A 25,878-nucleotide genomic window follows, 5' to 3' on the forward strand; every position below is an offset into this window, starting at 1 on the left:
AAAACAATGAGACAGAGTCTAAAACTCATAAACCAAAGCAGTGCTTAATTTTGGAGACTCATTTCAATACTTGAAAGAATTGCAAGCATTAAAGTGGTTTTTAAAGGTATTAAGTAACAGGATGCAGTGCTTGTGAAGTCTTCAGCTATCTGGAATGATCTGTAGTGTTTTTCCCAAAAGTACACTGAATAAAATCAGCCAGAGTCTAAAAATAAATGTTTCGCTTGAGGGTATTCTGCCCAAGCATGACACTTACAAGTGGCAAGATTCCTGGATGAATTGTTAACTAATCAAGTCCTGGCATTTTCAATTAATGTAGTATTGAGCCTGAAGGTAATACATAACTAAACTTGTATATTGAAGGAATAAGATGGAGAAGTACACAGAGTTTTAGATCAATATCTTTGCTTACGAAGTCAAGAATTTACTTACATGGGAACTGATGTTGAGTTAAGGGGTCACAAGATGTTGGTATTCAAGTTTTCTGGCATCATTCTCTTTTTATAAGAGAAATCACTTCACTCAGGTATTTTCTTAAAGACATCATATGCCAAGATAAAATAATCCATTTTTTCATAAACGCATTGGGTGATTTATTAGGTTGAATTAAGTATGGCTCTATAATAGTATTTAAAAATATTTAAAATATTAAAAAGCAGAGCCAATCAGTTAAAACGATCAAAACCCTCAAGATAAATATTTGGAATATATATTCATCAGTCATCTATATAGTGAATGGCTTTGGGTATCATTAAACTTTTTAAAAAAAATACAGCAGTGAAACAGTACTCAACAACTGAACAACTTCATATTCAAACTCAACAGTTTGTATTTCTGTCAGCGTAAGTAGCTAGTGAAACTGGAAAACTGCAGCATGTTTGATTATTTCGGTCACTCCATCTTTGTGAAATTATCCTAGTAATTCCACTGGAGATTTCTCTACTTTCTGGGACCCATTAAACTTTCCTTGACCAAATGTCTTCAGAAATTTCTTTATCTGCAGTCCCTAGTTGATTTGATAGATGACATCTAAACAGCCTATGAAATGTTAACTTAGATTTTTTTTTTTTCTGTTATAACAGCTTTAACTTTTAACTTTCTGGTGATGCAGAAAACGAGTAAGAGGACATGTCAGACAGAAATTGAACATCACCTAGTGGTATCAGTTCAATTCAGGTAGTTAAAGAATCCAGATGTCACCTGGTACTGTCAAAGGACTCTAAGCATGTACTGAAGGTTCATTTCCATAGTATCTGGGGCACTTTCAAGTTCCACTCCTTGTGCTCTCCTCCCACTCTCAAACTAGTGTGCCAACTCAAGTTCCTGAAGACCAGGGAAAATTATGTTTCTTCTGCCGCGGAGACTGATGCAGAGGAAGGCATCAGATGCTAGTCATCTTAAGTCGTCTGGGGAAGAGGCTCAGAAATGTGTGCATCTTGTGTCTTCCACTTTTGTTTTCCCTACCCTTTACGAAGTTTTGGAAGATACCTTGGTCCCGAAAACACTGACTTGACACCGTGCTATTCCTCTTCAAGAATCTCATTAAGTCCCACTAGAAAGGGGAGTGGTGAGGACTCCGTCTCGCGGTGAAACTCTCTGCAACCCCCTAACATAAATACTAGAGATGGGCATGGTGAGAGGGTCAAAGGAGGGGGAGGGAAAAGGGTCGTGAGAAGAGACTCACCGCTCCTGCCAGTTCCTCCGTCAGGCACAACGTAACCAGGAGCAGCCACAACCTGAAACGGGAGGGACGGTGAGTGCTATGGGCTCTTTAGGCTTCGAGGTCATGCGGCTGCCTGTAGCCCCCCGTACCCTTTTGGATGCCTGCTCCCACTTTCTCTGCAGTGACAGAAGTACAAGTACAGTCCCGGCCTGGCAAAGTAACCCGAAGTAAGAAAGAGGAGGGGAGCTCGGGGCAGCAACAGCTCACCCAGGGTGCATGCTTGCGGCTCCTCCGGAGCTGGGTCCCGGGAGACTGCTAAGCGGCTCCGCGGCCCAGGCTCATCGGGGCTCTGCTGATGCTTAGAGGCTGTTTCCTTAGTCAGAACAGAGTAGGTGGACGAAGTAGCCCAGTTTGGAAGAAACTAAACACAGCTTCTAGATAAGAAGTGCCCCAAAGGGAAACAGGCTCAGCGGTGCCCGTTACAACTTGCAGCAGTCAGGAGACAGCTCCATGCAGCAGGAGAGGAAGGAATGGAGGGGAAAGGGGCGGGGCTGTCTGCTGTCAATCATCCCCCCTACCTTGGGCAGCCGGTAGTCTTTCTCACTTTCAGGCACCTTTCCACACGACAGCCCTAAGTATCTCCACAGCTTCACACACAACCCCTTAGAGACCTGTACGCTAACACCTAAACAACTGTGCATCATATACTTTCAACTTTACTGTTAAGTTACACATAAAGAGACATAAGCATACTATTCCCACATAGACAGATGGGCCCGAAAGTGCCCTTGCACACATGCCCAAATGCATACAACACTGATTCAAATTGACTGTACACTAGGCTCTTGGGAAGGGGAGACAGTTTCTGGAGTTGTAAATCAACTCTGAGCTAAGCAGAACCTAAGGATGAGTGGGCCCTCGTGAAGTAGATCCAAAACCTTGAAATACTCTAAAGTGGTTAATTCTAGGGAGATAGAAATGTTGTGAAGAATTCTTCATCAAATTCTTGAAGATTCTCCAAGGAGTTCGCAGAAAGTATTTTCTGATCCTTCTGTCACTTAAAAAAATCTATATATCAGAATTATCAAAGGACCATTCAAGTCTACTTTATTTGGGAGATATCGATTCAGCTGCCATCAACTCTATTTAAATATTTCCAATTAAGTGTTTGTATTAATTCTAAGAAACACTGCACTAAAGTTATTTAATTCCCTGCCCTAAATATTTCTGCAACACAACTACAATGAGTCAATACCTTTTACATTAGCTTAATATAAGAGGCATTAATTATGGCATTCAATGAAGCTAAACAAAGAGATACAGCTGTATTAGAATAACATTATACCATAGAGTCATTACCAATACCTGCTGAATGCTACCAAATCTTATATGTATATAACACACATAAAGTATTCACGCACATATACTTGTTTATTTTCTTACTTGTTTATAAGCATATACTTTATTTATTCCCAATATTTTCACATCTTCTGCTTGTATACAGAAACTCTCTGTTCTGTGAGCCGCTGGAAAGTAAAGAAGACCAGCAGCTCAGGGAGCAGCGACCAAAATTTGTTTCTAATGATTAACAATAAAAAGCACGGCCCCTCTGAGATCCATCCGCTAAAAAAAATAGTCCCAGTTTACGTCTATTTGTAATTTGCTTTGGTGGACTGAGCCTAGAAAAGTAGTATCAAAGGAAGGTGCAAATGAACGAACAGAAAAGCTTCCCGGTTGGACTCATGGTGCTCAGTCAACTAGTCTGGAAGTTTCCCTCCCCCAAATAACTGAGCGTCACTCCCTCGCAGGTTGCTGGTGCAGTTAAAACTGTGGCGGAGTGATACTCAAATTCCCTTGTGCTGGTGAGGAGGGGGGCCGTTCAGGGGGAAGAGAGGGAGGAAAGTAGACCTGTAGGAACTGAGTGAAGAAAAAGTTTGTAAGTCTGGACAGAAGGGAAAAGTTCTCCTCAGAGACCGGCTTTGGGGAGGGGAGAGGGGAAGGAAGAGTAGCTCCTTCTTCTTCTTCTTCTTTTTTTTTCTTCCATTCTTAAAAAGCTTCTTTCTCTTCACCCAAGCCTCACTGTCCCTCTCCGGCTCTAGCTCTCTCCATATAAACCCTCAAGATTATGTCAATTGGTTAGAGCCAGCCGGGAATTTCGTGCGGGTGCTGAAGGAGCTGCGGGAGCCGGAGAAGAATGAAACTGCGTGGAGTCAGCCTGGCTGCCGGCTTGTTCTTACTGGCCCTGAGTCTTTGGGGGCAGCCTGCAGAGGCTGCGGTAAGTCCTCCCTCCCCTCCCCCGCGCCCATCACAGCTCTTTCACGCTGAAATTACCTTTTTTTTTTTTTTTTTGTGGTCCCTTTATGTTCCTTTCGGCCTTGACTAGGGAATTCAAATTTGCTTTCTCATGTTTAGGAAGAAACGTTATTTGCAACACGGGTAACTCAAGCCTTCTGAAGTGCAAGGGAGAGGTTTAAGTGCTTAAAAATAGGGCTGTTTGCTTCCCTGCAGCTAGCTGCTCTGCGGGCAAGAGCAAAGTCAGAAGTGGAGGACACTAATTAACGGCTCACTAGGCTCTGATGGGTATTTAACACTTTTCCTCCCCTCCCTCCACCCTCGGGTGTTTCCCTGACTGGCGACTAACCTTTTCACTTCTTGTACCCAGCCCACGCACTCTTTAAATTTTGTCTCTAGTTTAATACTTTGACTCTTCGAAAATCCAGCTTCCATCAAAGTGTTTAGCGCCTCAGTGAAGTTCTTCCCCTTTGCTCTTTCCTTAAGCAACATGAACCTACCCCCACCTCAGGTCATTCAAGCCACTGACCTGCTTTTCCTTTTTGACATCCTTTTTACAAGTGAAATGCTAAGGTAACATACCAAGAAGAGTGAGGTAAAGTCTCAGGCTTCAGGTCTTTTGCGTCTTTTTTGTTGTTGTTGTTTTTTCTAAGTTATGGGTTTTTTGTTTGTTTACTTTTTTTTTTAACCCACCAAGGCACCTGAACAAATTGAGAATTTGCCCATCACCTATTGAAAGGAAAATACTCCTTTTTCAAAGGAGAATCAGTGTTCCAGTTTAAAGGAAAGTGGGGGAGGATGTACATGTGAAATGGCAGCAAAAAGCTCTATTCAGTTTTAGGAATGTAGAATTCAAACCTCAGTATATCTCTTAGAAAGGTGTCTGGGTAGTCCACCCACTGTCCTATTGGGGATGAGGGACAGATGTTAAAAAATGAATGAGTTTGTGAGAGAAAATGTTCTGCAGCCTGAAGCCCATCATCTTTAATTTCATATAACCTCTAAAGAATAAGTGTGTGACAAATTATTTAAATGTATTTGAGTGATTATTATGGATGGTTTTAAAAACTGTTTGAGATCATGGGTTAGGCCTCCACATGGTTGAGTGACTGTCAATTCTTTATAAGCAGCTGCTATGTTACAGCTTATCTGGGTCCACTTTTAAGTTAGCTGTCTAGCTTCCCTATAGCACTTAGCATGCCTCAAATCACATGTCCTCTTTCTATCCTTTGGAAGGTGTGTACGTAGTGTATGAAAACTAACTTTCATATTACTCTGAGCACATCATAATTATAATAGCAGGTTTGCTGAAAAACCATGCATATCAAATATTTTTAATATGCATGCCATAATTTTCTTCCATCAAAGTAGACAAATGATTTTAAAATACTTTTTTGATGCAGAGCATCTTAATGGGGGTAAGCTTTAGCCAGTCAGTAGGGCTACAGACTTGGATAAAACTACAATTGTGCTGTTGAAAATAGTTCATTTTAAAAACATCTTCTTGTTGCCCTCTGTTTATGGCATTTGGCCCAGGGACAAATATTTTGTAGATGTTTGATGAAATATATATATATATTTTTTGATGTTACTTTTAACAAATTTGCATCAGATGACAACTATACAGGTATGTATAGCAACACTACACATCAATTTATATTAAATCAATTTGTGTTAACAATGAGATTTCTTTTTATTGACAAAACTTGAGAGCAAGCTTGTTTTCTTGGATTCTTAAACTAATGAGTATTCATGAAGTCATTACAGCTCTTTCCCTTTTCCTCCTATATAATTTTTAAAGAACATTTTATACCCCTTTTCCTATCATTAGGATATTGTGCCTCTATTAAAACTAAGGGTTTGTTTTTCCTGGTTCATACATAAATAATTTAATAGGCTCAAAAATATGAATGATATTTGCTCTCCATACTAGTGCTGGAGATATTAGTGACCATTTCCAGAGTAAAACTGGATGGTGGTAGGGCTAGTCGTTGACTGGAGTAGTCTAGTATTGGGGTTTTTATATCAAAAGTGTTGCTATTTAAAGTGCTTTGCTCTTTTATAGATAAACGATTTCTTTATCTCTGAAATCATGCCAAATTGGTACATCACAAATATGTGGAAGATTTTTTTTTTTTAGGTAGAGCATTCATTAGGTGGAATAAAGTAACTGCTATGCCAAAAGGTTAGTAATAAGAGAAGACAGTTTTAAGTTGGAAATATAATTTCTAGTGATGGAAATAACATTTTTATGTGAAGGTAATTATACCTGTACTGATTCACTGTCAGTGGGATATGCACTTAGATTTGTGGATGTGGGTAGTATGTAAAATTATGTTAGTTCTATTTTACGTAGTTAGTAAGTTGTTTTCTGTGAAGTAGATTGGATATTTTTCTTTACTTTAAACGTACTGTCTTCCTTGTGACCAGCGGCATGAATTTATCAAGGGTAGGAGTGTTGTTTGTAGCCATGAAACACTTCATCTTCTATAAAGTATATTGCTCCATAGGAAAAATTTGTCATAATCGTCATCATTATTATTATAGATAGCATAATGAGTGTTTACTATGTGCCAGGCACTGTGCTAATATGATAATACACATTATCATATTTAATCTTCAGAATGGACTTATGAGACGTATACCATTATTATCCCCACTTTACAGATGAGAAAACTACAAATTACAGACGTTGAATACATTCCCAGAAATCCAATCACGTAGGTAGTAACTTTTGAAGCTGGAAAATTTGAATCCAGGCAGTTTGACTCTAGAATCTTTGCTCTTAATGACTGTCCTATACTGCCTACTTTGTATGTGGTCTGTAGAGATTTATTGGTATGTAAAGTATTTGGATCTCCGCCACCTTTTTTGGACACAAGAGGTGAAATGGAAATGATAATGGAGGTTACATGTCTTCCTGCTGATGTTAGGAGAAGCAGCATGGTGTAATGGAAGTAGCTTTGGGCCTAGAATAAAAAGATCAGAGTTTGACCTCTGTATCTGTGTCTATATAGAGTGAGATTATTTAAAAGCAATCTAAAAGCAAATGCTGTTGAAGGTTTTATGATTTTATGTAATCACAATATGTAAACATTTCAACTTATATAACTACTATAATTTGTGACAGATGATTTGTTTTGAGGGAAGATTTGCCTTATGATTATTTAATTACCCAGTTACTGCATTAATTTTAAATACACCAAACTTTTCAGGAGCATGTCTATTGTGAAACAACTGGGTATGTGTATATGGTAACACACTTTACTTAACATGCTTAATTTAGTTTTGTTCTTTTTTTGTACTAATTTGCCTACCTATCATATCCAATTTTATTCACTAACTGTGTATATATGTCTTTAGTCTTATGCATATATCTATGTATGTATCTGTCCCGTGGCAGTGTGAGAGTTTGTATGTTTTCCTGTGTTTTTATTTACCTTTTGATGTTTGTACATGTAAGGCATGAGACTCTTTACATCCCTGAAAGCTTGGTTAAGATAGTGTCTGCTAGGTTTATTCACTATAAAGTCACTATTTTTTCTTTTGTAATTACAAAGTGAGACTATGCAGGGCAATATTGTGAGACAGCGTTAAGTATCCTGTTTCTCATCATATATTTGCCTACTAATTTTAGCATATGTTGATGATTCTGGCTTGAATAAATTATTGTTGTGACATTTGCCAGACATTGATTTCAATTTTCAATATTTTTACATTTATTAATTGATTGAATTATACTGTAATAAAAAACTTTCTCTACTCTTTTTTTTTTTTCTTTTTTTGAGACGGAGTCTCGCTCTGTGGCCCAGGCTGGAGTGCAGTGGCCAAATCTCAGCTCACTGCAAGCTCCACCTCCTGGGTTTACGCCATTCTCCTGCCTCAGCCTCCCGAGCAGCTGGGACTACAGGTGCGCGCCACCTCGCCCGGCTGGTTTTTTGTATTTTTTAGTAGAGTCGGGGTTTCACTGTGTTAACCAGGATGGTCTTGATCTCCTGACCTCGTGATCTGCCCCTCTCGGCCTCCCAAAGTGCTGGGATTACAGGCTTGAGCCACCGCGCCCCGCCCTCTTCTTACTCTTTTTTTTTTTTTTCTTTTCTTTTTTTTTTTTTTTTTTTTTTTGAGACGGAGTCTTGCTCTGTGCCCCAGGCTGGAGTGCAGTAGCCCGATCTCGGCTCACTGCAAGCTCCGCCCCCCTGGGTTCACGCCATTCTCCTGCCTCAGCCTCCCGAGTAGCTGGGACAACAGGCGCCCGCCACCTCGCCCGGCTAATTTTCTTGTATTTTTAGTAGAGACGGGGTTTCACCGTGTTAACCAGGATGGTCTCGATCTCCTGACCTCGTGATCCGCCCGTCTCGGCCTCCCAAAGTGCTGGGATTACAGGCTTGAGCCACCGCGCCCGGCCCTCTACTCTTAATGTATATATTTATTTACTCAGCTGTTTATAGTAGTATGGACTTAATGAATATTTGTTTTATTCTATAGGTTGTAATGAATTATGCTCTTACTACTTTTTGTTTTTGCTGAAACCCAGATTTGGCCAACAGGAGCCCCTTCGAATTGGCTCCTGTGTCCTTTCAACGTGTCTCCATCATTTTTTAAGCACCCTCTTACTTTCTGGCACCACAGATGTTCCAGATTCTATTTTTTTTTTTTTTTTGAGACGAAATCTTGCTCTGTCACCCAGGCTGGTGTGCAGGGGCCCGATGATCTCGGCTCACTGCAAGCTCCGCCTCCCGTGTTTACGCCATTCTCCTTCCTCAGCCTCCCAAATAGCTGGGACTACAGGCGCCCGCTACCATGTCCAGCTAATTTTTTGTATTTTTAGTAGAGACAGGGTTTCACCATGTTAGCCAGGAGGGTCTCGAACTCCTGACCTCGTGATCTGCCCGCCTTGGCCTCCCAAAGTGCTGGGATTACAGGTGTGAGCCACTGCACCCGGCCTCCAGACTCATTTTTTAATTTCCTTGCTCCAATTCTGGAATCAGGATCTTTTCTCTAAGGAGCTCTGATTCTTTTTATTGGAGAATGGTATGTAGAAACCAAGATCTGGGTGCTTGGCATGCTTATTGCTACTGAGGTGTCATTGCTTCTAGGCCCTGTCAACAGGCAGAACTAGGAAATATATGTATATATGCACACATGCCTGTTTCTATATCAATTTCTTGAAGTCCCTCTTTATATATGTTGAAATCATGGATTCATAATGATACCTCTGATTCCAGTCCAAGACCCTAGAATAAATATACGTAAAATCTCATTCTCTTCTGGTATTTCTCCTCACACGTTTTGTGGACTTTGTAGAGGTCTTATACAGAGTCTTCAAGAGGTTGGCCTCTGAAGTCTGACCTGGAATCTGACTGGTAGATGTGTAACTTTCAGCAAAATAGTAATCTTTGAGCCTTAATTTCCTCTTTGAAAAAAGGGAGGCAGTAGCACCTATCTCACATATTTTTTTGAGGTTAAAATGAGAAAACTTATGTAAAACATATAGTATGTGACACCATAGTAAATGTTAAATCAATTTTAGATTTCATTATTGTCATTATATTTATTGACTTACCATTTCTTACTACGTCAACACTCAAATCCCCTGGATGATTTTCAAGGCCTATCATGATCTTTTCCCTTATCCAACCTTATTTTTCATTACATTTTACAATATACTCCCTCCAGTCTAGCCTAGGTAAGCTTTCCTACAATCCCGTGAGCACTGCATATACTTTTTTGGCCCTCTATCTTGATTAGAATTTTGTGGATCCAAGTCTTTGCTCAATTCCAGCATAATGTTTACATTTATTCAGCAGATATTTATTCAGCAACTTCTAAGTACTCAAAAAATCTATTTATGTTGTTTTATTTCTACTCATGGAGGTGTACTGCCTACAAAATCATTTTGTGCTAGAAACTATGGCTAAAACAAGATAAGACAAGGTTCTTCCCTTCATGGTGTTTGCATACTGATGAGAATAGATAAATAGTCCTGTGAAACTTTCCCTTACTATAGTATCAAATACTGATGGTGCCCTTCTTTGAACATTTGTAATATTTAGCTTCTTTCGTATTTGCATGTATTTGGTCTCACAGGCATTTTGTTTTATGACATTTTATCTGTTCTATTAGATTAAAGGCCCTGTTGAAGCAATAACTGTATATTTGTTCATTCATTCAACCAATTCGTATGTTGATTTTATATGCTAACAAAAGTAATAGCTACTCAATGTTGGAAACTTGAAAAACATAAAAGAAACTAAAAATATGTCCACAGTTCTACCAGCAGGCCAGAATTGTGCTGGCTGAGCACAGAATAATAGTGTGTGTTTTGATTATTGTTGTTTTTATTATTTTCTTTCCTGTGTATATAATCTGTTCTTTAAAATAAATTTGGCATAGAATAATGACTTGTAAGAGTACAGTTGTGCTAATAACTAAAAAAAAAAAATCGGTTAAAATAAAAAAGTAAGTTAGGATTATTCTATGTATAGTTTTATTTCTTACCGTTTGATCACTTATCAAGCACTTTCCCATGTTAACATTCTTAGTTTTAAAATGTTATTTTAAAATGATTACATACAACTTGTATTTATACACACCCCAATTTATTTACCTGTTCACTTTTGTAGAATATATTTTAAAATATCAAGATTTTTTAGCCATTGTAAAAAGTGCTGCCATGAACGTTTCTTATTCCGTATTTTTATTATTTTATTACTATAGCCTCCTTCACGGGGAATTAGTGGGTTAAACGCTATAAGTATTTTTCAAGTCTTTGATACATACAGTAGACCCTGATACTTAAAAAGGCTATATCAACAGGTAATTATGGTAACTTTTTTAGTGGTTACTATGTTATATCCTGTTAGATAGCTAATGTTATTTCCACTTTTATATGCAAGGAATCAGAAGCCCACATGGGTTAAATAACTTGCCAAAGGTCATGCAGTTGATACATGATTGGGCCAAGATTTAAACCAAGGCTCTAGAACCTGCTCATGAGATTCTCCTCAATCCCTATTTCATACATAGTAGATAATAGAGAAAAGTAAAGTCATGATGAAAAGTTGAATAATTCTCATTGCCCTTTCTGTAAACCCTTCTGTGACTGGTCACTTGAGATGATTCTAAAGAAAGACTCTCCATTGACCCATCTTTTAATAAGTCTTTACCATAACTGCCTAGGCCGTTCATCCTTAAGGGCTTAAATTTTAATTTCGTGAACCATATATCCTCCTACTTTTCTCCCCTGGGCAGAAGGTAGAACTTGCCCTCCACAAATACCTCTCCCACTGATCTCTTTCTAGCTATAACAATGGTATAACATACTCAAATTCGTTGACATTCTCCCTCCCCCAGAAGAGTTTTGTGAATATGCATCTGAAATAAGAGCCCCTTCTGACCTCTTTCCCCACCCCTCTCACCAGCCCCTGCACTGTAGCTGCCTTTCAGGCTTACACTTAAATGGCTGTGTCTTTACCTAGTGCTGTCCTTAACTTTCCTCTCTCCCTTAGTGATACTCCAGAAACTTCCCTTCATTAATTCTTAATCTGTTTTTCCCACTTTGGGGTGATAATATCACAGCCTCAATTTCCTCTTTTTAGAAAATTAAACTGGTTAGTACATATGGAATGTGAGGTCCCCCGCCCATTTTGTACCACTCCCAATTTGTAGCACACCCACTTTACCTTCTCGCCACGTTTCCTCAATAGCTAAATGTATTCATTGCCTGTTTGCCAGCCCTATAGCTTTCAGAATTCAAATGTATTTCTCTGCAAAGTCACAAATTGTTATGCATTATGGTTTTTCCAGGTGGCATTTGAATAGCTGAACTTTAAGCTCCTGAGTGATAGGGATCTACTCTTGCCAAATTACTTTCCAGAATGGTTTTACCAATTATACTTCTATCAGTAGTGTATAAGAGTGCCTGTGAGACAGACTTAATTTTTCTTTCCTATCTACTACGGTGACTATGGAATTGATGCTCAATTGATTGCCAGTTGGTTGGCTGATTTGGTCTTAGCCTCTAATGATTTTCTTTTTAAAATGTAATCATTCCATCATCTCATCCCCTTGTGATGATAGCAGCCACGGAACAGAAGTAATTTTTGAAAATGTATTCTTTCTAATTAACATTATAAATGAACCACCCAGACACTTAGCTAAATCTTTATTATAAAGATTTGTTTTTAAATAGTAGTAATTCTTGAGGATTTTAGAGAAACCTCTTCAGTGTGATATGTGATACATAGGCTCCTTTCATTTTAACAAACCAGATTCTCATTTTATGCATCAGTGCTTGAATTTATTTACCTTCATAGTCTGTCCAGGTTCACCTGTACTTTGTTCTTTTAGCAGCATCTGCTGGCCTTTAACCAAAAGGGCAGTCTATGATGGTACTTGCTACCCTCTTGAAATGGGAACCTTAAATCCCTTGTTATTCATTAATTAAAGACAGTCAAAGGCAAATGTTATAAAAGAAACAGCCTTTTGCTAAATTTAATTTTTAACTTTTTTTATTTTAATGAATCTGATGTAAATGTCAGATACTTACTAACTTGTAGAGAATGTAAGTACCATTTATAAGCAAGTTCTATTTTGGTTAATGGAATTGTGTTTTTGACAGTTAGTAATAAAATAAGACTTCAAGAAATTCTGTTAAGGAATTTGTATCATGCCATAATTCAATCAAATAATATTTTAACTGTATATAGGAGAACTGGCTGGTTTGCTTTCATAATTTCTTACAGTATATATGACATTAATTGAGTACTGAAAGAGATATGGAACTTTGAGAGGGGGAGTGGTATTAAGAGTGGGACACGACTGAAAAATTGTTTAGTGTATTCTTTATTTACAAGCCCTTCAGAACCTTGCTAAAGGAGGACTGGTCCTTCTCTGTCCATATTCTCATAATTTAATTGATGTAGTAAAATGTTTCTGTATGTGGAAGATAGGCATGGTGGTGTCTGTTTATATTAGATAGGTTGTTTTTCTTGCAAGTGCTAAAAAACACTATCTGTCTTAAACAATAAAGACAATTTTTAGCTCACATAACAAGAATTTTGGAGGTTGATTATTTCCAAAGTTAATTAATTCAGCCAAATAATGACACTATTAGGGACCAAAGTTTTTTCCATTTTTTTGTACTGCCATACTCTGCCTATCAACTTGCCCTCTAATATTAGTGCCCCTCATACTCTGAAGATGACTGCTGCAGTTCCAGGAATCACATACAAACACTGCAATGCCCAGTAGAAAGAGAGTATGAACTATTCATGTGTATCTCTTCTTACTAGCAATGAAAACCTTCTAAGGAGTCCCACAGCACCACCCTGAAAGCACCTCTTATTTATCATTGGTTGAAATTGTGTTATATGTATATGCTTACATCAGTACATTGGCAAGTGGAATAGGGCCATAAACGTAGAGTTAGTCCAGTCACTTACACAACTGCCTCTCCCTGCCCCTTGTCTGGCCAAAACACATTGCTACCTAGAAAAGTTGGAGGGTGGAAAGTAGCTAAATAAACTCATGGTGTTTTGGGGGGACGGAAGAAACGGTTTCTGTTTCACAACTTCATGAGTTTGTCCTTAAGATCAGTTGATACAAAAGATTCGTAAGAAATTGGTGTATTTGTTAAATGTAAGATGTATTACTTATCTAGGGAAATGAATGTTATGTAGAGTTCTACAAATGAAAGTTGTTGACTATTCATAGGCATTTTAGAGTTGGAGGGACATTAGTGATCGTTTAGGTCAGTAGTTCTCAAACTGTGGTCTGTGGACCCTTAGGGTTCCTGAAATCCTGTTAGAGAACATGAGGAATATTTTAACAGTAATATTATCTTAGTTTGTTTGGGCTGCCATAACAAAATACCTCAGGCTGGGTGGCATACAAACAACAAATTATATCTCATTGTTCTGAAAGCTGAGAAGCCTAAGATCAAGGCAGATCAAACCTAAGATTCAGTGTCTGGTGAGGGCCCTGTTTCTGGTTCATAGGTGGTATCTCACATGGTGAAAGGGGAAAGGGTTTTTTTCTCTGGAGCGTCTTTTACAAGGACACTAATCTCATTCATGAGGGCTTCACCCCATGGCATAATCATCTCCCAAAGGCCCCACCTCCTAATGCCATCACTTTGAGGATTAAAATTTTAAAACATATGAATTTTTTTGGAGGGGACACGAATATGTATCATAGCAAATATGAAGAATGTTTACATTTCTCACTATGTTGACATTTGCACTGATGATGAGTAAAATTACTGTTGCAGTGTACCATATTTTCTTAGTAGTTGCATTCCTCATGCTCTCAGGGGGGAAAAAGCCAGTTTTACTTCAGAATGTCTTCAGTGTAGCATTAATTTGTGTTAATTGAATTTTGACCCTTGAGTGTATGTCTTTTTAATGTTACATATGACAAAATGGGAAGTATACACAAAGCACTTATGTATGCTGAAGTAAGATAGTTGTTTCTAGGAAAAGCACTTGTGCAATTGTTCGAGTTGCGAGCTGAACCAGTTGATTTTTGCATGGAACGCTTTTTTTGTTTGTTTTAGAGACAGGGTCTTGCTGTGTTGCCGCAGCTGGTCTTGAACTCCTGGCCTCAAGAGGTCCTCCCGCTTTGGCCCCCTAAAGAGCTGGGATTACAGGCATGAGCCACCAAACCCAGCCAAAATTCATTTTTACTTGAACAACAAAGGAGACAAACTGTGGTTATTTGTACTTGGGTATTTGGCAGGCATTTTCTTGAAAATGAGTACAGTGAGCCTATCACTTCAAGGAAAACTACTGGCAGTATTTGTGGCCAATTAAAAATTTGAGCTTTTCAAGTAAGAATGAGAATTTTGGAAAAGTTGAACTTGACACTATGAGTGTGACAGCTTCCCAAATCTCAGACTTTTCTAATGAAGCTGGTAATTATATTAATGTGTATTTTTTATATTGTATAATAGTGTTAACATTTGGAAGGTCTGCATATGTCAGTGAACTAATGTTTTCCAAATGACTAATACACAGTGTTACAAAATCATGCATAGGTAAAAGATCCATTCAAAGGGCAAGATAGATCAACGAGTTTAATGTAATTGAATACAAAAAGCTAGTTGATAAAGTTTCAGATTCTGCATTACAACTAACCTTATCTTAAAAGGCTATTAGAATACACACTTTTCCAGCTGTATAACTATTTGAAACCATACTTTCTTCATATATTTTAACTAAAGCAATGTATTCCAACAGAAGAAATGCAGAAGCAGATAGGAGTATTCAGCTTTTATCAAACCAAAGAAATCTACAAAAAAAGTAAAATAATCTCTCTTCCCACTATGTTTTTTTTTTTTTTTGGAAAATATAAGTAATTTTCATAAAAATTCATAATATATGTTAACATTTAATGGGTTTGTTATCACTTGAAAATGAATAAATAAGTAATTTTAAATATTGCTTAGTTTTAATTTTTATATGGTATATGTTGATAGATGTAATCCAGATGATGGGGTCTTCAATACTTTTTAAGACAGTAAAAAGGTCTTGAAAACAAGTTTGAAAACCACTGCTATACAGAGACCAACTCCATCTTTTACATGAAAGTGATTAATGAAAGATAATAACTAGTTATTTAGTTGCAGAGGCAGAGATGGAAGCTATATTTTCTGAATCTTATTCTCATCCTCTCTCCAGTATACTACATTGGTTTAGGGATTGGTAAATTGATAACACAATGTGGTAATTTTATTCATTGTGGTAGATACAGTTAAAATACCAAACAGAAAATGTAGATACTAGATTGTACTCATCTTGCCTACCATCTTCAATCCAATTGCCAAGTTAGAAACATTCTTGCTATACAAACCACAGCAGAAGAGACACACACACACAAAATAGCTAGAGTTGCAGTTACTTTTAGGTGCTAAATTGGAAAATTCATGAAACCAGAGTTCTTATATTACATATCTTTGTATTCACCACAGTGCATGGACTGGTTTCTTGTATATAGTTATCTCTCAGTAAGTAGTTGTTGAATGAATATTGAATTTGGGGAAGGAGTAGATTTATCTGGATACCACTAAGAGGCAAGACTTAGAATCAATGGGTTAAGTTACAGGAACCCTGGATAGTAATAATTTTCTTTTTTCTTTTCTTTTCTGTTTTTTTTTTTTTTTTTTTTTTTTTTGAGACGGAATCTTGCTCTGTTGCCCAGGCTGGAGTGCAATGGCATGATCTCAGCTCACTGCAATCTCCCCCGCCAGGTTCAAGCGATTCTTCTGCCTCAGCCTCCGGAGTAGCTGGGATTACAGGCGCCCACCACCCCGCCCAGCTAATGGCTTTTTTTTTTTAGTAGAGGCAGGGTTTCACCATGTTGGCCAGGCTGGTCTCGAACTCCTGACCTCAGGTGATCCACCTGCCTCAGCCTCCCTCCCAAAGTGCTGGGATTACAGGCGTGAGCCACCACGCCCAGCCAGCAATAATTTTCTAACAATTAATTATTTGCTACTTAGTAATGGAAGTGTCTCATTAGTAATAGGAATGTTCCTTTACTAAAAATGCTCCAATAGAAGGTGGATGCTGCTTTGTCTGCGAACATACCCATGAGGTCTATTTGGAGTCTAAGATTCTATTTATTCTGGTAATTCTAAGGAAAATACTTTCGTATTGTGTTCAAGTCTACTTCTATGATTTTGTCGAGATTTTATCCTGTTGCCTAGGCTGGTCTCAAACTCCTGGACTCAAGGGATCCTCCAACCTCGGCCTCCCAAAGTGCTGAGATTACTGGTGTGAGCCACCACGCCTGGCCTACTTCTATGATTTTAAAGCAAATTTTAGGTATAATTGACATACAATAAAATGCATATATTTCAAATATACAATTTGAGTTGTGACATATGTATATACCTGTGAAACCATCACAACATTCAAGATAATGAATATGTAAATTACTCCAAAAGATTTTCATTCCTCTTTGTAATCCCTCCCTTCCTACCCCCATCCTGCATCCCCAAATAACCACTGATCTGCTTTCTGTATGGTAGAAAGTTTCATTTTCTAGATTTTTATATAAATGCAATTATATGCATACTTTCTTTTTTCTGACTTATTTCACTTAGCATAATTATTTTGAGATTCATCCATGTCATGGTGTGTGTCCATAGTGTATTATTTTGTTGCACAGTAGAATTCCATTGTATTGATATACCACACTGTTGATGGACATTTGGGTTGTTTTTAGTTTGTGGCTATTAAAGTAAAGTTGCTATGTGTATTTTTTTTGCACTTTAAAAGTACTAAATTGAGATATAATTTCCATAAAGTGATATACAGTGATCTTAGGTGAACAGCTCAATTATTACTTAACAATCATATACACTTTGGTAACTACCAACCAAGTGAAGATGTAGAACATTTCCATTACCCTGGAAAGCTCCCTCATGCCCCCCCAATTTCAATGTCTTTTGCGTCTTGTCTCAAAAATAGTAAGCCACAAGATTGTGAAGATATTATATGTTTTCTTCTATAATCTTTATAGTTTCAGATTTTGTATTTATGTTCATTTTTCTTATATAGATATCCAGTTGTTCCAGTATTGTGTATTGAAAAGAAAAATTCCTTTTTTTTCATTGAATTACCTTGAGGACTTTATTGAAAATCAATGGAATGTATATATAGAGGCGTAGGTTGAAACGTACTAGTCTGTTCTGTTCACCTGTTTGTCCATCCTTATGCCAATATCACACTGTATCGACTACTGTGGCATTACTTTGGTAGCATAAGTCCTTTACATTTCTTTTTCTTCAGGATTGTGTTAGCTATTGTGTTGGTTATGTACTCCATATAAACTTTACATTAATCTTGCCAAATTTTGCTTAAAAACCTTTTGAGATTTTGATAGAAATTGTAACAATTCTGTAGATCAATTTAGGAACAATTGAAATCTTAAAATTATTTTTTTCAATCCATAAGCAGCATATACCTCTCCATTAATTTAGATATTCTTTAATTACCTTCATCATAGAGGTCATGCACATCATTTGTTAAATTTCTTCCTATATGAATAATTCTATTCTAAATGGTATCATTTTAAAAATTTTATTTTTAGTTACTTGTTGCTAAGATGTAGAGATGTGATTCATTTATATACGGATCTGTTTATCCAAAGATAAAATGCTAATTATTTTTCTTATGATATGATTTATATACTGTAAAATTCACCCATTTTATGCACAGTTCTGTTATTTTTGACAGATGAATACAATAATGTAAATGTAGTCTCTAATCAAAATATAGAACAGCATTTCTAAATGTATTCATTAGTTCTAGTAGTCATGTCAATTTCTTTGGATTTTCTATGTATACAATCATATCATCTGAAAATAAAGAGGGTCGTACTTCTTCCTTTCCATTACCTATGTCTTTTTGTCCTGGCTGTCTTTATTGCATTGGGTAGGACCTCCAGTACAAATTTAATAGAAGTAGTAAAGAATGACTTTTTTTTTTGGTGTCTTTTAAGGAAGATACTCAATATTTTGCTATTATATCAGCTGTAGGCTTTCCGTAAACTTTACAGATCGAAGTGGTCCTTTTTCATTTCTATTTGCTGGAAATCTTTTATAAAGTAATGAATGTTAAATTTCATCAAAAAAATAATTTGTATCTCTTTAAACAATCATATTGTCAGGAGCTCAGCTGAGCTGCTAGGTGTCACACACCAAGCCAAAATCAAAATAATAGCCAAGCCTTTTATCACTTACTGTGATTATATAAACAAGAAGCTAAACCGTAGAAAGTGCTGAGGACTCTTCCCACTTCCCAGTTATGTTTTTCCCTATGGTAGATTGGACCAGCACAGGCTTCGGAGGTCTGTGTTTTCTCACTGACAAGGGAGCCCCAAACAAAAGGCTCTGGCAGTGTTCGGGACCCAGGGGCTTGGGGGAGGAAGAGGGAAAAGGCTAGGGGTGGAAAAGTACCTAGTACTGAGTCAGAGTGGAAGGAAGTGTCTTCAACGTTTGCTCCCACTTCCTCTGCTCTGAATATTTATGAACAAGTCTTTGTGTAGACAAATGCTTTCATTTTCCTTGGGTAAATATCAAGGAATGGAATTGCTGGGTTGTATCATTAATCTATTTTTAACTTTACAAGAAACTGCTAAATTGTTTTCCAAAGTGGTTGTACCATTGTACTTTCCACTGAAGTATGAAAGTTGTAGTTGTTCCTCATGCTTACCTGCATTTGATATTGTCACTGTTCTTAATTTTAGTCATTTTAATGTCTTAGTATTGGTATTTTCTTGTCATTTTCTTATAGTCACCTTTTGTTTATATTGAGTAAAATTCACTATCTTTGGTGTACTGTTCTATGAGTTTTGATAAAAGCATACAACCTTTAACTACTGCCGTAATCAAGACTCAGAATACTTCCATCACCTCAAAATGTTTCCTCACATTACTATGTAATTAACCTCTCTACTTACCCACAGTTTCTAGCAATCACTCATTTATTTTCTGTTCCTATAATTTTACCTTTTTTTATAAATGTCTTATAGATTGACTCATCCAGTATGTAAAATTTTGAGTCTAGCTTTTTCCTCTTAGCATAATATATTTGAGATCCATCCATCTTATATGCATCAGTAGTCCATTTCTTTTTTATTTGTTTTCTTATAATTGAGTAGGAAGAGCTGTTTGTGCATTCTGCATATAATATATTCATTTCATACATACACGTCATGCGGATATGCTCTGCCATTTGGTGGCTTGTGTTTTTGTTTTCTTACCTATAATTTTCAGAGAATAAAAGTTTAATTTCCATACAGTCCATTTTATCACCTTTTTGTGGTTACAGCTTTCTATCCGCTTTATAAGAAATCTTTGACTTCCCCAAGGTCACCAAGATTTTCTTTCATATTTGCTTCTAAATGTTTTTATAGTTTTTGCTTTTGATCTGTTTACTTATTTTGTGCGTGATGTTTGGTAAGAGTTCTGGTTCAGTTTTTATCCCATGTGTTTAGTTCCAGCACCATTTATTGAACAGACTATCTCTTCCCCATTAAATTACCTTGATACTTTTGTTTTGTGGGTCTGTTTTATATTCTAGTCTGTTTCACCAATCTCTGTGTCTATCCTTATGCCAATACCACAATGTCTTCATTACTGTACTTTTATGATAAGGTCTGAAATCAGGTAGTATAAGTTCTCCAAATTTGTTATTTTCAAATTTTGGGGTCTCCTCTTTCTCCCCCTCCTCCTCCTTCTTTGGATTTCTATGTAAATTTTACAGTTAGCTTGGCAATTTGTACAAGTAAAACTCCTGGCATTTGAATGGGATTGTATTTAATCTCTAGGTCATTTTTGGGAAAAATGATGTCTTAACAGTATTCAGTGTTCTGATAAGTGAACATGGTGTATCTTTCCATTTATTAAGATCATCTTTAATTTATCTCAGCAATGTTTTCAGTGTGCAGGTCTTATGTGTACTTTATTGAACTCATCCCCTAAGTATTCATGTATTTGAATAGTACTATAAATGGTATTGTGTTTTATTTTCCTTCAGTTGTTTTTTGTTAGTATATAGAAATACAACCGATTTTTTTTCTATTAACCTGTACACTGTGGTCTTGCTAAACTGATTATTTTTGGTAGCTCTTTCATGGATTATTTGGAATTAACTACATACATGATTATGCCTTCCGTGAATTAAGATAGATTTGCTTCTTTCTTTCTAGTCTTCACACTCCTTTTTTTCCCCTTATTGTACTAATTACGGCCTATAAGATAACGTTTAATGTAAGCATTAAGACCACAGTTCTTTGCTGCCTTTTCCCAATGTTTGAAAACATATGCTTCACACATTTTGTACAGTTTCCTAGTTGTTTGTAGCAAGAGGTCAAGTCTAGTAGCAATCATTCCAACAAAATCTGCTTTCAGTTTTTTGATATTTATAAATAACAATGATGTGAACATTTTTGAACGTGTTTGCACTTCAGATTATTTCATTTGAACAGAATTCTAAAACTATATATTGTAATCTATATACATATATCTGTATCTATCTCTCTGCCTGCATATTTAAACCTACAGTGTAAGAGCTACCTCAAGAGCAGTGACTATATTTCAAATTTCTATACCTTGCATCATCTAGCAGACAGCCTTTCATTGCATTAATGGAAAGTAAAATCTTTATGATTAATTTTCTCACACCCAGAGTATCTATTTAACTGTAGCATAAAGATATTTCCAATCTTGCCTGTAAAGTCTAAAAAGACTGTGATCATTACCATAGTTTTCATTTCCTATTACTTTATTTTACTTCGTTTTTACTGTCTTATTTCTCTTTGATAATGTTGTAGGAAACAAGAAATATGTAGGTCTTAACTTTGGCCACTGTTAAAAATATTTTTTAAAAAAATATAGTTTGGATTATTTTGAGAAAAGGAAGACATTTTTCCTAACTTTCCCACATTTTGTGTTAACTTTGTAGGATGTTGTTTGAGTAATGACCCTGTAGAAAAGTGGCCTTATACATTTTGAGTTCATTTGAGTTCATTTAGTTTCAGGAAGGCTTCTGAAATAGGAAGCATTTATTCAAGCTTTAATATTCCTTCAGAATAGTTTTTCTAGCTAGCTATAAACAAGCCAATTTGCCCTAGCTCTAAGTTTATGTTAATTTTCATTACTTTGTTTCAAAATAAAAGGGCCAATTCCCGTTACATTTTGATTTAAAAAATTAAGCTATACATTTTTCTTAGATGTGGATATGTTAAAACTTTTCAATGTCTGGGAAAATTAATCACCCTAGGCTGTGGATTTCCTTACCCCCAACTCCCTCCACCCACTAAAGATACTTGATACGTGTTGGAAGGAGAGAAATAATAGCTTTTTTCTGCAAGTGCTATGGTCAGGTGAGTTCCTAGGGGTTTTTTTTTGTTTGTTTGTTTTGAGATGGAGTTTCGCTCTTGTTGCCTAGGCTGGAGTGCAATGGTGCGGTCTCGGCTCACTGCAACCTCTGCCTCCCGATTCAAGCGATTCTCCTGCCTCAGCCTCCTGAGTAGATGGGATTACAGGCGCCCACCACCATGCCTGGCTAATTTTTGTATTTGTTTTTTTTTTAGTAGAGATGCGGTTTCACCTTGTTGGCCAGGCTGGTGTCGAACTCCTGATCTCTGGTGATCCACCTGCCTTGGCCTCCCAAAGTGCTGGGATTACAGGAGTGAGAGACCGCGTTCGGCCGAGTTCTTAGTGTTTAAATGTTTTAAAATATTTTTATTCGTAGTGAGTATACTCAAGTTATAGGAATTTGGTTAATTGTGAATAAATTCATTCTTAGCACTAGCCGCTCTCAATTCTATTTGCTTGCTTATCTTTTACAGCCTCTTTAGACATAACATTTTTCTCCACAGTTGCAGCAAAGACTTCTTTCTGTTACAGCGCAAGCTTATTAGACCTTATCACAGCCTTCATCCCTTCATTTGTGTATACTATATAATGGAAAAAAACCAAAAACTAATGTTGTAAATTAACAAGTGAGATCAAACTGAAAAAGGTCACCTTTCTTAAAGGCTGAAAAAGAGGTTCATTTTCTGGGGCCTGGATTTGTTTTGCTGACTAATTTTACTGCCACTTTTGAATTTGCAGATTGACAACCTTTATACTAAAAACATGTATCTGTATCCTAGTAGATTTCCAAACCCATGTTCTCAGTTTTCTCTACTCCATGATACACAGATATAGAAAAGGAGGCATTTTTCCCCTCACATGGTTAAATGTTATAATTTGAAATTGATAATATGCTCATAAACAAAGGTAGATTCAAAATCAGATCTTTCTGATTTCCATGAGGTGGTGTAAACATTATATGACTTCGGATTTGTTTTAAAATCAGGTTCCAATTTAAGTTGGAAAAAACTGAAAATGTTTAGAGGTAACCGTGATTAAATTATTTCAGATTATTATATTTTTCTTAGTTTTCTCTACACATCTACTTCTTCATCTGTTGTTTTACTTTATGGTACTTAAAGATTCTATAAAGATTTTTTTTTTTTTTTGAGTTGGAGTTTTGCTCTTGTGGCCCAGGCTGGATGGCATGATCTCGGCTCACTGGAACCTCCACCTCCTGAGTTCAAGCCATTCTCCTGCCTCAGCCTCCCAAGTAGCTGGGATTACAGGCATGCGCCACCACACCCGGCTAATTTTTTGTACTTTTAGTAGAGATAGGGTTTCACTATGTTGGCCAGGCTGGTCTCGAACTCCTGACCTCAGGTTATCTGCCTGCCTTGGCCTCCAAAAGTGCTGGGATTACAGGCGTGGGCCACCACACCCAGCCTCTATAAAGACTTTTAGTCCATTTAAACATTAATAGAATGAAAAAGTATTATAAAAGGCAAGAATATAGACATAGGTTCTCATTAAATCATAGTTAATGGAAATGTATGTATACTCATAGCAAAATTAATTATGCTCTTTTTGGGTAGAATATTCTGGAGCCTAAAATTTCTTCTCCTTTTCATACCACTGTCCTTAAAAATGCAACATTAGCTTAAATATGAATTTGTTTTTATTAACCTTAAACTTCTCTATAATAAATGTTTATTCAAAATTGAAGGAGGATAAAAGATTTAGATTAAGATACATACTAATATTAAATGCTAGTGCTGAGATTATGAGTCATTTTTTCTTATATGTATTTTATCTGTTACCTACAGAGAAATAGTAATAGTAAATGCTTATTATTATTACAATAAAATTATTTTAAAATATTTAATATTAGTTTAACATATATTGCAACAGTTTTTGGATTTAAATAATTTAACAACATATTTTACAGTCATAGGGTTATTTTATTTTATTTTTGTTTGTTTCTTTTTTGAGACAGGATCTCAGTCTGTCACCCAGGCTGGAGTGCAGTGGTATGATCATGGCTCACTGCAGCCTTAACCTTCAGGGCTGAATCAATCCTTCTACCTCAGCCTCCTGCGTAGCTGGGATTACAGGTACACGCCCCCATGCCCAGCTAATTTTTGTAGAGACTATGTTTCCCAGGCTGGTCTCTACTACTGGGCTTAAGTGATCCACTGACCTTGGCCTCCCACAGTGCTGGGATTATAGGCCTGAGCCATTACGTCCCCTCCTATCCTCCCTCTCTTGTAATAAATATTTTAGGTAGTTTTTAAAGTTTTCTTTTACTTGGCTTTCTTAAAGGAGAACTTCAGTTGCTTTTTTCCAGTAAAAAATTCCAGAGACTGCCAGAGGAAGCCTAATGCCAGTAATATAATTCTGTCATTGATGAAATAATGGAGAGGAGTCATCTTAATTTCTATGCACTCTTTTTTATGTCAGGTGTAACACATATTCTTCTTGTCCTTCCCTCCAAGTGAGTTACAAACAGCTTTTCTCTTTCACTTTACCAACATTAAAAAGAGTGATTTTAAGAATGCTGGATCCACCTTTTACCTCTCATATTTGGAATGAAATGTGTAATTTATGTATGAAACCTGTAATTTTAATTTAAGGTCTCGTGAAAGTACCAAAAATCTTTAGATAAATTGACATGGAGTTGCTTTAAGATACAAATTCCTTCTTAGTAAAAAAGAGGAAGAATTTTAAAACTTTATGTTTTAATTGTTTCTAGTTGAATTCAGAATATTAAAGCTTTGTTGCATATGTAGTAACTCTCTAATAAGTACTTCAAGAAAATGTCTTAGTATTTAATTAATTATAAGTACTATAATTTATTCTAAAGCCTTAATAAAATCAAATTTCTATTAGTTTATGCTTTTCTCAATGTTCATTGAAAATATTGAGTCATATTGCCTATTACTGCCCCAATCACCAGCCCAGCTTGTAACTTTCCTGAGGAGGAAAACTGAGTAAACCTCAGTGAGTATTTAACAGTTGACTCCATAGCCAAGCTGGAAGACAGGGTGTTGTGGGAGGGAGATACGCTTTTAGGGTTTTATTGAAGAAAGAATGTGGATTTTCTGATTCTGTTTTGAAGATGATATAGGTGAATGCTGCTGGGAGAAATGACAGCGGCATCCCATTAGGCATGTCGTGCCCGTGCCCTTTTAGGATTCTGCATATTTGTTAGTTATTCCTTTGTCAGGTAACAAAGGTGTAACATGGGAAATATATTCCACTTCTCCACATTGTTAGCTTAGTGTAGTGCTCTATCCAGCAAATTATTGGAAAGAGCAGGATTTAGAAGTTACACTAGATTTTATTGCTGGGGTAGAGAGAGAGTGCTAAAGAGAGTTTATCCTGGACACCAAAGGATGAACATTTGGACAGATGGACTGCTTTAGCGTTTTGGTGTTATTTTGCAATAGGTGTTATTTTGCAACAGATTCCCCTCTTTTTATTGCAGTACAAAATCCCTTTAATGGCTAGCTCTAACATTACTATGGCAGTATAGTGTAATGGTTTAGTTTAGAGTATGGGCATTGATGTCAGACTCGACTTGTATCGAGACTCTTCCACCTACCAATTGGGCTAACATTATTAGCCTAAAGTGTCTTAATGCCTGGCGTAGAGTAAGTGTTCAATAAATAATTTTCCACAGGATCTGTAGTGTCCTCTTCCAATATAATTTAGTTCAACTTAGGCCTAATAGTTTGTTTTCCTTCCTGATCAGCTTTCTTCATCTCTGGCATTTTACCATAGGAGGGAAAGATATCTTAGAAACAATTTTTTAGTTTATTTCTAGAGATATTGGCTAGACATCATGTCAGTTATATGCATATACCAATATTTTATATATTAAAAACAAATATAATCCCTAGAATAGCATTGTCTGATTAGAGATAAAATGGTCCCAAAAGAGGACAGAAAAATAGGGAAGTGGGAGTAGTAGTAAAGAGAAAATTAAAACCAATGTGTAAAGAAGAAAGTAGGTTTATCTGCAACTAAAGGGAAGAACTATTCAAATTACCTTGTACAT

General features: G+C 36.6%; 2 protein-coding genes across 9 annotated transcripts in view; one reads left to right on the top strand and one right to left on the bottom strand.

The window, feature by feature from the left end:
• COL4A6 (collagen type IV alpha 6 chain) overlaps positions 1–2,167 on the bottom strand; it is a 293,638-nt gene extending 291,471 nt beyond the window's left edge. For all 4 annotated transcript variants that reach the window (XM_015443981.4, XM_065537764.2, XM_005594329.5 and 1 more), the window contains exons 1-2: positions 1,931–2,167; positions 1,685–1,736 (exon numbers count right to left, since the gene is read on the bottom strand). In XM_015443981.4, the coding sequence (XP_015299467.3) occupies positions 1,685–1,736; positions 1,931–1,941 (63 nt within the window). In that variant the 5' untranslated portion in view covers positions 1,942–2,167. The remainder of the gene's footprint in view (positions 1–1,684; positions 1,737–1,930) is intronic.
• Positions 2,168–3,527: 1,360 nt separating this feature from the next.
• Positions 3,528–25,878, top strand: part of COL4A5 (collagen type IV alpha 5 chain) — a 264,145-nt gene continuing 241,794 nt past the window's right edge. For 4 of the 5 annotated variants that reach the window (XM_065538251.2, XM_065538253.2, XM_065538254.2 and 1 more), the window contains exons 1-2: positions 3,528–3,599; positions 3,738–3,938. In XM_065538251.2, coding sequence (XP_065394323.1) covers positions 3,858–3,938 — 81 coding nt within the window. In that variant the 5' untranslated portion in view covers positions 3,528–3,599; positions 3,738–3,857. Of the gene's footprint in view, positions 3,939–25,878 lie in introns of all 5 variants that reach the window. The other variant, XM_074029887.1, reaches the window with a different exon arrangement.

The sequence above is a fragment of the Macaca fascicularis genome, chromosome X, assembly GCF_037993035.2.
Source record: "Macaca fascicularis isolate 582-1 chromosome X, T2T-MFA8v1.1".
Lineage (NCBI taxonomy): Eukaryota > Metazoa > Chordata > Mammalia > Primates > Cercopithecidae > Macaca > Macaca fascicularis.